Genomic DNA, 16,619 nt, shown 5'->3' with positions numbered 1-16,619 from the left:
GATACGGGGTTAGCAAGGAACTAATTCTACAGAAGTGATGTAACAGTTAATGTTTTTAGAAATAAGTAGAATGAAATCCTGAATTTATATGAATAAATGTAGCAGATATGTTAATAATGCTTTTTGGCTGTGTTGGGTCTTTGTTCCTGCGTGCAGGCTTTCTCTAGTTGCTGCGAGCAGGGGCTGCTCTTTGCTGCGGTGCGCGGGCTTCTCTTGTTGCGGAGCACGGGCTCTAGGCGCGTGGGCTTCAGTAGTTGTGGCTCGCGGGCTCTAGAGCGCAGGCTCAGTAGTTATGGCGCACGGGCCTAGTTGCTCCGTGGCACGTGGGATCTTTCCGGACCAGGACTCGAACCCGGGCTCGAACCCGTGTCCCCTGCATTGGCAGGCATATTCTTAGCCACTGCACCACCAGGGAAGCACGAGGCAGCGTTTTCTAAGCCCTTTTTGTCTGGTGTTTCACTATGTGTTTATTAGCATAACCCTGTGAAATAGCGCGATTCCCGTAGTGTTATTAACACATAAACAATGCAGAAAAGTGAAATGGAACCGAATAATTGCCGAATGATGTTTCATTAGTCGGAACAAATGTATAGACATATATCTTGCTTAATATTTTTAGTTTGTATCATGAAACTGAAACATTGTTCTTCTCTTCTTTTCAGGTTGTATCTGTTTTAGGTAAAGAAGCAGCAGAAAGGAAGTTTGAAACTCTGTTACATAAGTTGTCCCACCCTCCATCATTCACTACTGTCAGAGTAAATACGCATCTGGCCTCAGTACAACATGTGAAAAGTCTGTTATTTGATGAGCTTCAGAAGGTTCGTGCACATTTTTGTCATTATGTACAGGATTAGATTTCTAGTCTGTGTCATGTCACTCCTCACTAATATGTGAACGATATACTATTACAAGTTTACAAATAAGGAAATTGAGGATCATGAATGTTGTTCAAGGTTATGTAGTGAGTGCTCATGCTAGAGCTTGAACCTAGTACTTCTAATTCTGAATTAATTTAGTGACTGGATAGGTCACTCGACCCCTCTGGGCCTCCATTGCTTCGTCATTAAAATACATAAGCGGTCCATTCTAACCCTAAAAGTCTGTGATATTGTAATAAGCAGCATATAACGACCATGAGGGCAGATCACGTAGCCAAGGTGAACCCAGAGGTAAGGAGGTGCCTACTGATTACCTGTAGGATTATATTTTTTATTTTAATATAATAATTTAATTAAATATAATAAAAGGAGGAAAATAATGTAAAGATATGTTTTAAAGATAAAACAACACAAATTTTTTTTTGTTCAACCAATAAAATAGTTTTGGCATAATACTAATTTTCTGTAAGTGAAAACAGTATTATAAAATGGCATTTTTAAAGTTCCATGCAGAAAAATAATATTGGAATTTTCTTGTTTATATTGTCTTCTTTGCTTTCAAAAGCTGTACTTTTTTTTTTTTTTTTTTTTTTTGTGGTACACGTCGCCTCTCACTGTTGTGGCCTCTCCCATTGCGGGGCACAGGCTCCGGACGCGCAGGCTCAGCGGCCATGGCTCACGGGCCTAGCCGCTCTGCGGCATGTGGGATCTTCCCGGACCGGGACACAAACCCGTGTCCCCTGCATTGGCAGGCGGACTCTCAACCACTGCGCCACCAGGGAAACCCCAAAAGCTGTACATTTTATAAGTGAAATAAGTCAGATAGTGAAAGACAAATACTGCATGATATCACTTATATGTGGAATCTAAAAAATACAACTAACTAGTGAATATAACAAAAAAGAAGCAGACTCACAGATACAGAGAACAAACAAGTGGTTACCAGTGGGGAGGGAGGGGGAGGGGCAGTATAAGGGTGGGAGTGGGAGGGACAAACTATTGGGTGTAGGACAGGCTTAAGGATGTGTTGTACAACATGGGAAATACAGCCAATATTTTGTAGTAACTGTAAATGAAAGGTAACCTTTGAAAATTGTATTAAAAATTTTTTTAAACCAGAAAGAAAACCCCAAAGCTGTGCATTTTGTGTTTCATACACTGTGTACTGAAACTTGCCTCCAAAGAAATGTAAGATGGAGGAAAACAGATGCTTGGAGGGGGTACGTCAAGTTGTATTTTGTAGTTACTAAATCTCTTCTAACAAATAACCATGATGGGTGTCAGCAGACCTATTTCTACGTAATTGCCTAAATGAAAAGGAAGAGGTAAGCATGCTTAAAAGACTTGGATTTGTATATCACAGGCTGTGTTATCAGTTTACTCTGGATATAACTTACAGAAATTTTCAGAGAATTTTCACTGGTATTGATTCTTTTTTTAAAATTTTATTGATGTATTGTTGATTTACAGGGTTGTGTTAATTTCTGCTGTACAGCAAAGTGACTCAGTTATGCATATAAATATTCTTTTTTTTTTTTCCGTACGCGGGCCTCTCACTGTTGTGGCCTCTCCCGTTGCGGAGCACAGGCTCCGGACGCGCAGGCTCAGCGGCCATGGCTCACGGGCCCAGCCGCTCCGCGGCATGTGGGATCTTCCTGGACCGGGGCACGAACCCGTGTCCCCTGCATTGGCAGGCGGACTCTCAAACACTGCGCCACCAGGGAAGCCCTAAATATTCTTTTTCATAATGGTTTATTACAGGATATTGAATATAGTTCCCTGTGCTGTACAAATAGGACCTTGTTGTTTGATTCATTTATTTTTTGTCTTTAATCTCATTACATTTATGGAATGTTTATTGTACTCTCTTTAAGAACAATTCTATGAACTTCCAGTTGTGAGGAGATGACCAGGTTATAAGAACCAGCTACGATTTCTGGCTGTATGAGAACAAAACTTAGTATAATAATTTTAAATAAGACTTGGAGAAAGGTTAATCTGATTTTTAATAAGAGCAGTAATTTTATTGAGAGTAATGGCATTAGGCATAAAATATAAGCAGTTCCTCTAAGCAACTAAGATTATTGCTTTTATGTAGTCATGCATGTAGGTTTTCAGTATGAAGGAAACTGTTCTGAGGCCCGTAAGGTGTCCATAAGTCAGGCAGGTCCAGATTGTTTTCTTTTCTAGAAATTATTCCTAGAGCTTAGATAATCTAGGATCCCACTGTGATGGGAATAGAAGATCTCAGGAGTTGTATCTAAGAGCAGGCAGACGAAGTCACTCTGGGCTTTTGAGTCCCTTTCCTTGAAGGTTAAGATAAGACTGCGGAGGTTGGGTCGTGGGCACTAGGTAAGTATCTGGTGGTTTGAGCAGTGCCTGTTTGCAGCAGGAAAGGAGATTCGCAGGAGGTTTTAGATTGTACATCTCCTTTCTTTTGCCATGTCCCAAGCTTGTGTGTGTCCTAAAGACATATCCTGAATGGTAATGGGTGCTTTGTCTCCAAATATCTCTGTGTCCCATATTGAAATTTAATCATTTAAAATTTCATTTGACTGGTGAGGGATGTGGAGAAACGGACCTTTATACGTTGCAGGTGGGAAAGTCAAGTGGTTTGGCTTCTTTGGAAGACAGTTTGGTGATCTCTTAAAAAGTTAAACATAAATTCACTGTACAACCCAGCAGTTCCACTCCTAGGTGTCTACCCAAGAGACATGAAAACATACGTCCATGCAAAGGCTTGGGCATGAACATTAATAGCAGCATTGTTCATAATAACCAAAAGGGAGAAGCTATGCAAATGTCCATCGACTGGTGAATAGAAAAACAAAACGTGGTATGTTCACACAGGGGAACAGTACAGCAATGAGAGTGGTGAACTGATACATGCTACCACTTGGGTGAACCTCAAAAACACTATAGTGAGTGAAAGAAGCCACACACAAGACAGTCTGCATTGTATGATCCTGTTTATATGAGATGTCTCGAAAAGGCAGATTTCTAGAGAAAGAAAGTAGGTTAGTGGTTGCCTGGGGTTGGAGCTGGGAACAGGCATTGGCTGCAGATGGACATGAGGAATCATAGTGTGTTGATGGACAGGATCTGAAATTGGATTTTAGTGGTGGTCACACAATTCTGTAAATTTACTAAAAATCATTGAATTGTGCATTTAAAATGGGTAAATTTTATGGTATGTAAATTAACCTCACTAAGGCTGTTTTAAAAAGGGCACGGGGTAGAAACAAACAGAAAGACAAGCAGGTGATATGCTTGGTTTAAAAAAAAGTTTGTGGTGTTTTATGGAAGTTACAGACGTGTGGTTTTATAAAAGTTTTATTTCTGTATCATTTTAATATCTGATAAAAAGGGAGAGAAGGGAAACCTTGGCCTGAGGAGGATTGATCTCTCTGTAGACTATTTCTATAGTATAAAGAAATAGTACTTCCAAAGCAAAACAAAAACAAATGGCAAAATTCATTCTCTTCTCCTTGGAAGGATCCATATTCTGGATGCTGTAAGGTATCAAACTGAGAGCACATGAGGGAGAGAGGGAAAAAAAAAGGGAGAGAGGTTTGTCTGAATGAGTTTGCCCTTAAGGTTTCTTACTATTCTGTTGGATGTGGTTAGTTCACAGTATCCTTTGCCTGGAGGAAGCAGAAGGCAGAAGAGCTGTTGACTTGGTAGAAATATAGTCAGATTTCTAAAATCTGAAGAATTTTTTTTTTCTCTTTCCATCAACTTAGAAATAGGTTGATTTTGGAAGTTTTCTGTAGGTAGTGTATGGATACTACAAGGCAATGCAAATATCTGTTATGGTCACTGCTCTTTGGTGTATTATGTGAAAATGAATGAGTTGATAATCCCTAGCTTACATGGCAGAGACTTGTTCTCCAGTATTTGCGTGTTGCCCTCCAATAGGGTACACAGCCCTTGCTGTCCAGTCCACTGTTCTGTGTGGAGTGCCCGGTTGTCTTCCGCCTGCAACGGTGGTGTGCTGGTACATACTGCACAACCCACTTTCTGGGAAAAATAATGCTAGTTGTGGTGTTTGCTGAGTTTTGTGGTGTAAACGCTCCCACTCTGGTCGATTTCAAGCTACCAGCATGACCATGGAGTTGGGAAGAGCTGCACAGAGTTGGCTCCCATGAGACTGGGAGTTGGCCCCAACACCTATGCCACTGGCCCTGCACTTATTTCCAGTCTGAAGGCCAAGTACGGTAGAGGATACTGAAAATCCTGAGCCTTTGCCAGGAAGCATCATCCAACTGACATGGCATCCAGTGTTGGTAATATATAATAAATAGCGTTTAGTAATCTCAATCTTTAATGTCCTATTCATGCAATCCTATATTGGATACGTGTTTTCAGAGTAAGTCACGTAAGGTCAACAATGGTTCGTGTTTCCAAAGTCAAAAACAGTAAGCAAAATTGAGCCTTTTACTTGTAAAGAAGTTAAGATACTTAAGAATCAAATTACAGAGAAAACATTGTTGTTTTGAAGTCTTTGATTTTTTATAGTATCCCGTGGAATAAAGTGAAAATACCCTAAGTCAAGCTCGTTACCGTGCTCTGCTAGGTAATGACACTGAAAAGCTCTGTAACTTGAAATTTAACCAATATACTGATTGCTTTGTAATCCTGTGTGTTTATTTTTAACAGCAGTTTAATGGATTAAGTTTTCCTATTCTTCAGCATCCAGACCTTCAGGATGTCTTACTTATTCCTGTTATTGGACCTAGGTTTGTAACTATTTCATTTTCAAATTGTATTCTTCTAAATAAAAATGTCACAGGTTCTTTTTTACTGTTTAGTGACAGTACTAAGTTTCTCCATTATTAAGATAGGAATTCACAACCTTGGTAAATGCTGACTCTATAGTCTTTCATGGAAAATATTACAAAAGAACACTAGGAATGGGCCCAGATACCTTGAGAGTAATGCATTGTACTTGTGTTTAGTGCAGTGATTGATTTTTTTTTTCTGTGTTATATCATGTTTTCTTTTCTTTTTAAACATCTTTATTGGAGTATAATTGCTTTACAGTGTTGTGTTAGTTTCTGCTGTGCAGTGATTGATTTTTTTCCATTCTGTAAGAAAATTACTTTTACATTTGTTTACTTGTATATCTTGATTCCACTGCTCAATTAAAACTTTATTGAGCTACAACAAAAATACAAAGCAACGTTTCCTACTTTAATAATTGATATGTTTGTAAAATTTTATTAATTCACAGTTATGTTAAATTACTGTGTTTGTTCTCTGAGTAGAACAGACACTATGTGTTTGGTGGGATGTGTTTAAAATTTGAAAAAATCGGCTTTCATATTATGATGGGTGTTGTATTGAAAATCCCTAATTGTGATAAAATTTTTTTAATACCCCTAAGACTTATAATAAACATAAAAATGCTCATTTTGTTAAAGCTTTAAAGTAATTTAGTGGTCAACAGTAGAGCAGTGGTTTTTGGTTTATCCACGCAGTGGATTATTATATGGCCTTTATTATTATTATTTTTATATGGCCTTTAATGTGGGAGAATTATATGTACAAAGAAAAGGTGATGTTCTCGATAAATTAAATACCAAAAGCATGTTGCTCTGTGTAGGAATGTAAGAAATCACATTTCCTTTGCGACTAAAAAACACACACAACTACAGATTTATATATATATTTATTTATATACGGAAAAAAGTCTGGAGGGTATAACATACCCAACTGTTGACAGGGATTAACTCTGAGGAAGTTGGATTGGGAGAAACTGAGTAAGAGGAGATTTTCACTTGTAATATTTCTGTCTTTTTTTTTTTTTTTAACCATAAGCACGTATTACTTCTGCAATTAAAAAAGTTGATTTTGTAAACTCCCCTTTTTCTTTTTTTTTTGGCTGTGTCGGGTCTTAGTTGCAGCACGCGGGATCTTCATTGAGGCTCACAGGATCTTTCATTGCAGCGTGGGGGCTTCTCTGTAGTTGTGGTGCGTGGGCTCTGTAGTTTGCAGCACGCGGGCTCTCGTTGAGGTGTGCGAGCTCCGTAGTTGTGGCGCGTGGGCTTAGTTGCCCTGCGGCAACTAAGGGGATCTTAGTTCCCCAACCAGGGATTGAAACCGCATCCCCTGCATTGGAAGGCAGATTCTTTACCACTGGACCACCAGGCAAGTCCCGATTTTGTAAACTCCTTCTTCTAGCTCTTTGTTAAGGGGGAATTTGCAGTAGTGAAATGCAGAGATCTTAATTAAGTGTACTATTTGCTGAGTTTTGGTAAATTCATACAACTGTGTAGTCAAGACTCACCCCCATCAAGATATACACCATTTCCATCACCCAGAAAATTCTCTGCATTCTGCCCCTCTACCAGGAAACCAGTGTTCTGATTTCTTTCATCTCCTAGTTTTAAACCAGTTAGTTACTACAGCTGATCACAGTCACAGGTCTTTTGAGACCTGTGATTCATTTCAGAATGTACTGTGGCCTCCGTAGTTTTCCATAATCCTATATAACACTATTTCATTCTTTTTACTGGCTATGTAATAATTCTTTCATCTGTTCTTTGTAGTGAGCTAAACTACTCATTAAAACATTAGTGGGGACTTCCCTGGTGGTGCAGTGGTTAAGAATCCGCCTGCCAATGCAGGGGACGTGAGTTTGAGACCTGGTCTGGGAAGATCCCACATGCCGCAGAGCAGCTAAGCCCGTGTGCCACAGCTACTGAAGCCCATGCCCCTATATCCCGTGCACCACAACAAGAGAAGCCCGAGCACTGCAACAAACAGTAGCTCCCGTTCACTCCAACTAAAGAAAGCCCGCGCACAACAACGAAGACCAAAAATGCAGCCGAAAGTGAATAAAAAGTTTAAAAAAGTTAAAGCATTAGTGAACTATAAAACACAAACGGTGAGTTACTACAGGAAAGCACTAAGAAATCTTTTAGGATTGTGGATTCATATACCTACCTTTTGTTTCTAAAAGGAGCAGTTCGGCTCTTTTTTGTCTTTTAAACTCATCATCACTTTTATTAGGTATCTTTTGACTTTCCACTATGAAAATTGAAGAAATTCTTTTGCTTAAATTTGCCCTAAAACCTCCACCAACCAATTTTTATTTACTGTTAGTTTTTTAACCATGTAAAGCTTTGTAACATTTTTATTCTACAAGCATAATTCAAATGAATGCAGTGCTTGCTTGTAGCCCTATTGGTAGTTTATTTCTGAGTTCTTTATCTTAATTGATCTCTTGGTTGATCGAATAGCGTCATGTAGCAGGTCTCCAGCACCTGCTTCCCTTCCCCCAAGTATGTCTCTTGTACGCTCTGTTTCCTTTCTCGCTTGAGAATTGCTTGTTGCCTTTATATTTAAACAACAACTTATAGGCTGATTATAGTCATTTCAAGTCACATGTTATTTCCCTCAGCCCTTTGTAGACACTGCGTCTACAATCTTAGGGCCTCACGTGTTGCTATGAAGAAATCTGAGGCCAAAAAATATTTCCCCCCTTACAACAGAATCTTGATTTTTCACTTGGAGATCTATGGGATTCTTAGGCACTGGACTTTAGAAACTTCACTGGGGTATACCTTATAATAATAATAAAATAATAATAATAATTGTTATTAATATTTGAAATAATAATTATTATTACTCTCCTTAGTTTTCATTGCAATGCAATGTAATTTTTAAATTACAAGTCTTCTGGTAGTTCTTTGAATATCTTTGTTACATATTCCTGCCCGCTCTGTTAGGAGGACACTGGTAGTCCATGTGTTGGTTTTCCAGGACAGATGCTCCCTGTGTTGGGACACCCCCAGACAGCCCAGGGTCTTGTGACGGGCTGGAGGGACTCACAGGACTCAGCATCTAGTCAGGCTCATGGTGGGGATTTATTACACGAAAGGGGTACAAAAGCAGAAACAGCCGAGGGAAAAGGCATGCGGGGTAAAGTCTGGAAGAAACCAGGCGCAAGCTTCTGGGCGTCTCTCCTCATGGAGCTACCAGGACAGGCTTCATCCTTCCAGCAGTCAGTTGTGACACGTATAGAATCATTGTCTATGAGAGGAGCCCATTAGAGACCCAGCACCCAAGGTTTTAGTTGGGTGCTGGTCATCTGGGCGCCCTCTGCCTGGCATGTAATGGAATTCCAGGCTCCCAAAAGGAAAGCAGGTGTTCAGCATAACCACATAACTTGGTCGAACAGTTTAGGAACAGTAATTCACTCTTAAGAGGTGGTTTTATGTCAGTGCTGGGAACAGTAGGCCAGTCAAGGTTCCAGATGCTGCCGAGGGCCAGCCTTCCAAGCAGGCCTTTCTAAGAATAGCTGTCGCAGGCCTGTTACATTAACTCTTGAATTTCACAGGGTTTACTATCCTTTACTTGCTCAGCTGGGCTAGTTCACTTTTGTTCTTTATTTTTTTAATCTTGTTGTTGTTATTATATCCCTTTTTTAAGGTTCTTTTTAGTTTCTTTGAAACTATACAGAGGTTATTTGAAATTCTGCCCTTTTTTGGTCTGTACATTTTGTACTGCCTTTTGTTTATTACAACTTTGTTTACTACTACGGATGTCCCTTGGTATCCATGGGAGACTGGTTCCAGGATACCCCGCTCCCCCCCAACATACCAATAATCACAGATGCTCAAGTCTCATGTAAAATGATGTAGTGTTTGCATATAGCTCATGCACATCCTTCAGTGTGCTTTAAATCATTTCTAGATTACTTACAATACTTAATACTATGTAAGTAGTTGCCAGTGCACAGCAAATTCAAGTTTTGCTTTTAGGAATTTTCTGGAATTAAAAAAAAATGTTTTTTCATCTGCGGTTGGTAGAATCCATGGATGTGGAACCTGAGGGTAGACAGGGCCATCTGTATCTACATGTAGTTCCCAGTTTGAATGAATCCTTGAATGAAAACTTTCACATAGATTCACCTAGTTTGCACTTCGGGTCAAGTGTATACCTAGACAACTCATCAGATGTGTCTTTCAAAATACTTTCACCAGGTCTTTCCTAGTGGCACAACTCTAGTCCTGTTGAGCTGAGCTGAAGAAGACTAAGGCTCTGTGAGGGGATCCAGCTCATAGCTTTTTTGTTGGGGGCTTTAATTTTTGTTAACGCTTAGTGAACTCAGGGGAGGAGTGACAGAGTTGCTTGCGCTTTCCCTTCCCTTCCCTTAGCTACTTCTAGGCAGTTTGTCCAGTTTTGTTACAGAAAACAGAGATTGTCTGCTTGTGCCAATTTTGCCAGTCCAGTCCTCTTTCATCTTTATCTGCAGGGCACAGGGCACTGACAAGATGCTCCCAGATTCTCCTTTTTTCTGTCTGACCCTCTGGTCCTGGATCTAAGCAGTAAATATTTGTTTAGGCACCCAGAAGCCTTTCCTTTTCAGAAGCATTCATACCCTGTTGAGGAACTAGGTTTGATCCAAATTTTACTGTGTTAGCTAATTATTCTTAATCATTTGGGTAATAGCTGTTTCTTAGTTTTCTTGCAAATGGAATTTTCTTTTAGGTTTTTCATTCCCCATTTCTGTGGGCTTTAGAAAAAGGAATATATTTATACTTTTATTCTTTGACTAATCTTTTACTAGAAGCTCAACATCATCCAGTTATTTAAGATATCAAAACATAGGTTAAACTATTTATAGGCAGTAAACAATTTAAAAAGTAATTTCTCACCATAAAATTCAGGTTCCCTCATTTTATTTAACATGCTATTTAATTTACTGATCAAATATATTTTAATGTTAGGAAGGTTTTATCACTGGTAATTAGATTGAACATAAGGTTGTAATGCTGATTTTGATGGTATCAGTGTCAACTTTATTGAAAAACTTAGAGAAAATTAAATGCCAGACTTTTCTTCATACAAGAGTTTTTTTTTTTATCAAATTATAGTTGATTTACAGTGTGTGGTTAGTTTCAGGTGTACAGCAAAGTGACTCAGTTAAATATTCCTTTTCAGATTCTTTTCCCTTATAAGCTGTTACAAAATATTGAGCAGAGTTCCCTGTGCTATACAGTAGGCCCTTGTTGGTTGTCTGTTTTATATATAGTAGTGTGTATATGTTAATCCCAAACTCCTAATTCATTCCCGCCCACTCCCAACACAAGAGTATTTTTTTTTAATTGAAGTATAGTTGATTTACAATGTTGTGTTAATTTCTGCTGTACAGCAAAGTGAATCAGGTATACATCTACATATATCCACTCTTTTTTAGATTCTTTTCCCATATAGGTCATTACAGAGTATTGAGTAGAGTTCCCTGTGTATACAGTAGGTCCTTATTAGTTATCTATTTTATATATAGTAGTGTGTGTATGTCAATCCCAATCTCCCAATTTATCGTTCTTCTCCCCCCATGACCATAAGTTTGTTTTCTACATTGATACGAGTATTTTTTTAATGTTTATTTTACTATTTATTTTTATTTTTGGCTGTGTGCAATTAAGTACCTTCTTACTATTTTTCCTCCAATCTTTATTACTGTTCAATTGGAAAATCATCTTTCTTTAATGTTGCTTCACTCCTTTATTTAGAAACAGTTCAATAAAAATCAAGCTTTTAGTATTTTTTATGGCCCTATGTCAACTTTTACATTTCCTTGCTGAAATTTCCGTGAAGCGGACATACACCCTGACACTTGCATATGCTATCTTACATTTTTATACGATTACTTCTTGTGTTGAGGGATCCCCAAGACCGCTCCCTGGCTCTGTGATTCCCTAGGAGGGCTCAGAGGACTCGGCATATAATCATATGCGTGCCTATGATTTAATCAGTGAAAGGATCTGAAGGAAAATCAGCAAAATAAAAGGTGCATGGGATGAGGTCTAGGGAAAACCATTTGCAAGCTGTAGGGTCTTTTTCCAGCGGAGTCATACACGGTGCACTTAACTCCATCAGTAAACGAGCTTGACAACATATATGTGAGATGTCACCAGCCAGGGAAGCTCTAATGAGACACGGCATCCAGGATTTTCATTCAGGGCAGGTTGTGTGGGTACCTCCTGCCTGGTATTTACCCAGATTCCAGCCTCCCAGAAGGAAACTCAGTGTCCACCGTAAACCATATTATTTGTTTACAAATACATTGTTACAAACAGTGTAGGCACAGTGAGCTATCCTTATCAGTTCATAGTGGGAACTCCCCTGATTCTAAGTTCCAAAACACTAGCCAAGGACCAGCCTTGTCACCAGGCCTTCCAAAGAAAGGATAGCAGTTCTGGCCCACTGTGTTAAGACTCATCTTTGTGGTCTCCCATTCTCTTCTCGCCATGAAATGGTTATTCTCATAAAAACTTTCTGATTAACACTACAGGGTTCCATTTCACAAGGTATTTTTTGAATTGGTGCTATGTGTGAGACCCAAAGATGTTATAAAGATGGATGAAACATAGTTTCTAAAAGCAGGGAATATTGGTACAAGTCAAAATGCAACAGATGCCGTGGTAGGGGTATGAATTAAATACCATTAGAGCATAGAAGAAGAAGGGCTGAGTGCAAAGAAGTGGGTAAAGGTTTTCTCCCAATAGATGTAACTTCAGTTGAGCCTTGAAGGTGAGTAAGAATTAGGTGGATGAGGAGATAAAGTAGGTAAGGGTATGTGAGATAGAGAACATATGCAAAAAGTACAGAGGTGTGAAAATAGATGGTGGTTCATGACAAAAGTGATCAGTTTGGCTAATCAGTTCTCAGATTGGTGAAAGAAGATGCTGAAGTAGTTAGGAGAGGTAGATGTGAAATGTAAAGGGGTTTTGCTTTTAAACTAAGGAGTGTTTTTTGCATAGAATATAGGAGTCAAATAATTTTTATTACAGTCATGATTTTAGAAATACAATACTGGTAGTAGCATAAAGGTATGTTTTCCAAACTGCATGTAGATCATGACCCATTAGTAGGTTGTGAAATGAATGTAATTGGTTTTTTATGGGCTTTTTTTTTTTTTTTTTTGCTGTACGCGGGCCTCTCACTGTTGTGGCCTCTTCCGTTGTGGAGGCTCCGGACGCGCAGGCTCAGCGGCCATGGCTCATGGGCCCAGCCGCTCCGCGGCATGTGGGATCTTCCCGGACCGGGGCATGAACCCGTGTCCCCTGCATCGGCAGGCAGACTCTCAACCACTGTGCCACCAGGGAAGCCCTATGGGCTTTTTTTAAAAAAAGAAATGGGGTATTTTATAATATATTGGATTGTACATAATAAGGTATTTTGTGAAATGTTTGCTATAAATGTATGTGTGTGTATACACATGTGTACTGGGATGTGATTTAAGTGCATTTCTTACCCTGGGTTACAGCCAAAAAAGCTTAAACACTTTTTTCAAAAGAAGATGAATTGCAAAACTGGAGCCAAGTTAGGGAACAATTCAGTCTTTTATTCCCAGCACTACAGTGAACTAGATAACTTGAGGATGTTTCTGCTACATAGGACTAGGAATACTGACTAAAAGGTCATAAAATGCACAGTGGAGTGATTAAGAACGTAAGTGAAATATTCAGTGGTTAGAATGAAGAGTAACTGAAAACAGAGCAGTAAGTGTGAGCTAAGATTAAGGGTTGGGGGATTTGAGGGAGAAAATGCTTGGTCCCCTGAATTTAGGGGCTTTGGCTTTTTAAAAAAATTTAATTAATTAATTTTTGGCTGCATTGGGTCTTCTTTTGCTGCACACGGGCCTTCTCTAGTTGTGGTGAGCGGGGGCTGCTCTTCGTTGCGGTGCACGGGCTTCTCATTGCAGTGGCTTCTCCTGTTGTGGAGCATGGGCTCTAGGCACACGGGCTCGGTAGTTGTGGTTCGCAGGCTCTAGAGCACAGACTGAGTAGTTGTGGCGCACGGGCTTAGTTGCTCTGCAGCATGTGGGATCTTCCCGGATCAGGGCTTGAACCCAATGCAGTCCCCTGCATTGGCAGGCGGATTCTTAACTAGTGTGCCACCAGGGAAGTCCCCTGGTGGGTGTTTGGTTTTAACAAGAGGATTCTGGTGCTAGGAGGTGAGAAACGTCCAGCAGTCAGTACAAGGCAGTAATTAGGATTTGGATCGCTCTTGCCTTGGAGTTTTTAGTTGGAGGAAAAAAAATCTGAGATGCAGAACTCAGAGGTTTCATACCTATAAGGGCTTGGAATTCAAATTCATACCACCCAAGTGGTCTGGAAACCTGCAGTTTGGGAAATTAACATAAAAATTGGATCCTAAGTGAGTTCCTGGGATGCTTGAAACCACTCTGGAGTGACACCCGTCAGCCCAGGCCATGCACCTTTGAAGACCAACAACAAACTGAAGGGATTAGATTCCCCCAGAACAAACAAACTGAAGGGATTAGATTCCCTTCAGTGTATACAACAAACTGAAGGGATTAGATTCCCCCAGAACTGTAGCAAATAGAGCTAACTGGTAGAGACTGTAAAATCAGTCTCCTTGAAATGATAAAAAACAAAGGAAGAATCTAAAACGTAAAAGACCCTAAGAGTGAAAAAAAGATTTGAAAAAGAATTTCTAGAAATAAAAATATCATTAAAATTAAAAACTCATTCAATGAGCCAAACTGAAGATTAGACCCAACAGATGAGAGAATTAATGAACTAGAGGATGACTCATAGGAAATTACCCAGAATGCAGCAGGTAAAGAAGGTAAAGCAATTGAAAGTATGAAACTGAGTCATGGAAAAAAGAATGAAAAGGCACTACACGTTTCTAGTGAATCCCAGATGTATAGATTAGAAATAATGGGGAAAGACAGTATTCAAAAATATAATGACAAAGAATTTTCCAGAATTGATGAAAGTCAGATTTAAGGAATACAGTGTCTGAAGCCAAAAGTAAAGATAAATCCATATCTAGGTACTTCAGAATGGAACTTAAGAACACCAGAGACATCAGGAGCATCTGAAAGCAACCAAAGGTAAAACGTGGAAGCTATCTCAGTGATCAGGTTAAGAGGTGACGCACGTCTGATGTCAGGGGATGGGCCCGGAAGACCTGTCAGAGAATTAGAGGTGGCATCACTTGATAACTCAGTGAATGTTAGAAGTTTTAGGAAGAAGAGATTTAAGATGATGCCAGGCTTTCCAGTCTGGCTATTCAGATAGATAATGGCACTTTGTTCAAGACTGGAAACATAGGAGGATGAGAAGCATTGGGGTGTTAGCAAGGATTTGAGGAGTGGGTCAGAGAATCATAACGTTGTTCAGGACTTGTTGAGTTTGAAATAACTGTGGGACATGTATATATAGCTACCTGCAGGTAATCAGTCTGGAAAGGCTAATCATTAGAATATGTGGGTTAATAACAAGGTCCTGAAAACATAGGAAGAACATTCTTTGACATAAATCACAGCAAGATCTTTTTGGATCCACCTCCTAGAGTAATGGAAATAAAAACAAAAATAAACAACTGGGACCTAATGAAACTTCAAAGCTTTTGCACAGCAAAGGAAACCATAAACAAGACAAAAAGACAACCCTCAGAATGGGAGAAAATATTTGCAAACGAATCAATGGACAGAGGATCAATCTCCAAAATATATAAACAGCTCATGCAGCTCAATACTAAAAAAACAAACAACCCAATCCAAAAATGGGAGAAGACCTAAATAGACATTTCTCCAAAGAAGACATACAGATGGCCAAGAGGCACATGAAAAGCTGCTCAACATCACTAATTATTAGAGAAATGCAAATCAAAACTACAATGAGGTATCACCTCACACCAGTTAGAATGGGCATCATCGAAAAATCTACAAACAGCAAGTGCTGGAGAGGGTGTGGAGAAAAGGGAACCCTCTTGCACTGTTGGTGGGAATGTAAATTGATACAGCCACTATGGAGAACTGTATGGAGGTTCCTTAAAAAACAAAGTAGTGCTACCATATGACCCAGGAATCCCACTACTGGGCATATACCCAGAGAAAACCATAATTCAAAAAGACACATGCACCCCAATGTTCACTGCAGCACTATTTACAATAGCCAGGTCATGGAAGCAACCTAAATGCCCATTGACAGATGAATGGATAAAGAAGATGTGGTACATATATACAATGGAATATTACTCAGCCATAAAAAGGAATGAAATTGGGTTATTTGTTGAGACATGGATGGATCTAGAGACTGTCATACAGAGTGAAGTAAGTCAGAAAGAAAAACATTGTATATTAACGCATGTATGTGGAACCTAGAAAAATGGTACAGATGAACCGGTTTGCAGGGCAGAAATTGAGACAGATGTAGAGAACAAACGTATGGACACCAAGGAGAGAAAGCGGTGGGGGTGGTGGTGGTGGTGGTGTGATGAATTGGGCGATTGGGGTTGACGTGTATACACTGATGTGTATAAAATGGATGACTAATAAGAACCTGCTGTATAAAAAAAAAATGTGCTTTGTTGGTAAAGTGTTTAAAGAAAAACAACAGGGTCCTACTGTATAGCACAGTGAGTTATATTCAGTATCCTCTGATAAACCATAATGGAGAAGAATATGAAAAAGAATATATATGTGTATAACTGAATCACTTTGCTATACAGCAGAAATTAGCACAACATTGTAAATCAAATATACTTCAATAAAATTAAAAAAATATGTAGGTAATTTTTGTGATTATTGAGATCATGAGATTGCCAAGGTTTAGGATTCAGAGTGAGATGAGCTGCTTGGCATGCTTTAGAACCTGGGGGAATGAACCTCTTCTAGAGACAGCTAGAGAATGGGCAGTGAGAGTGTGGGACCAGGAAGGAGGATAAAGCTGAGAAGTTTACTGAGGT

The 16,619-nt window shown here is 39.4% G+C and overlaps 1 protein-coding gene across 9 annotated transcripts in view; it reads left to right on the top strand.

Moving 5' to 3' along the window:
* Window positions 1-16,619, top strand: part of NSUN6 (NOP2/Sun RNA methyltransferase 6) — a 108,166-nt gene that overhangs the window by 12,256 nt on the left and 79,291 nt on the right. For 7 of the 9 annotated variants that reach the window (XM_060162865.1, XM_060162845.1, XM_060162824.1 and 4 more), the window contains exons 2-3: window positions 663-818; window positions 5,538-5,617. In XM_060162865.1, the coding sequence (XP_060018848.1) occupies window positions 663-818; window positions 5,538-5,617 (236 nt within the window). Of the gene's footprint in view, window positions 1-662; window positions 819-2,166; window positions 2,204-5,537; window positions 5,618-16,619 lie in introns of those variants that run through there. The other 2 variants (XM_060162892.1, XM_060162883.1) reach the window with 2 other exon arrangements.

Source organism: Lagenorhynchus albirostris, chromosome 1 (genome assembly GCF_949774975.1).
Source record: "Lagenorhynchus albirostris chromosome 1, mLagAlb1.1, whole genome shotgun sequence".
Classification (NCBI taxonomy): Eukaryota; Metazoa; Chordata; class Mammalia; order Artiodactyla; family Delphinidae; genus Lagenorhynchus; species Lagenorhynchus albirostris.
The sequence above is the reverse complement of the archived record's forward strand: the minus strand, read 5'-3'. Positions and strand labels throughout refer to the sequence as shown.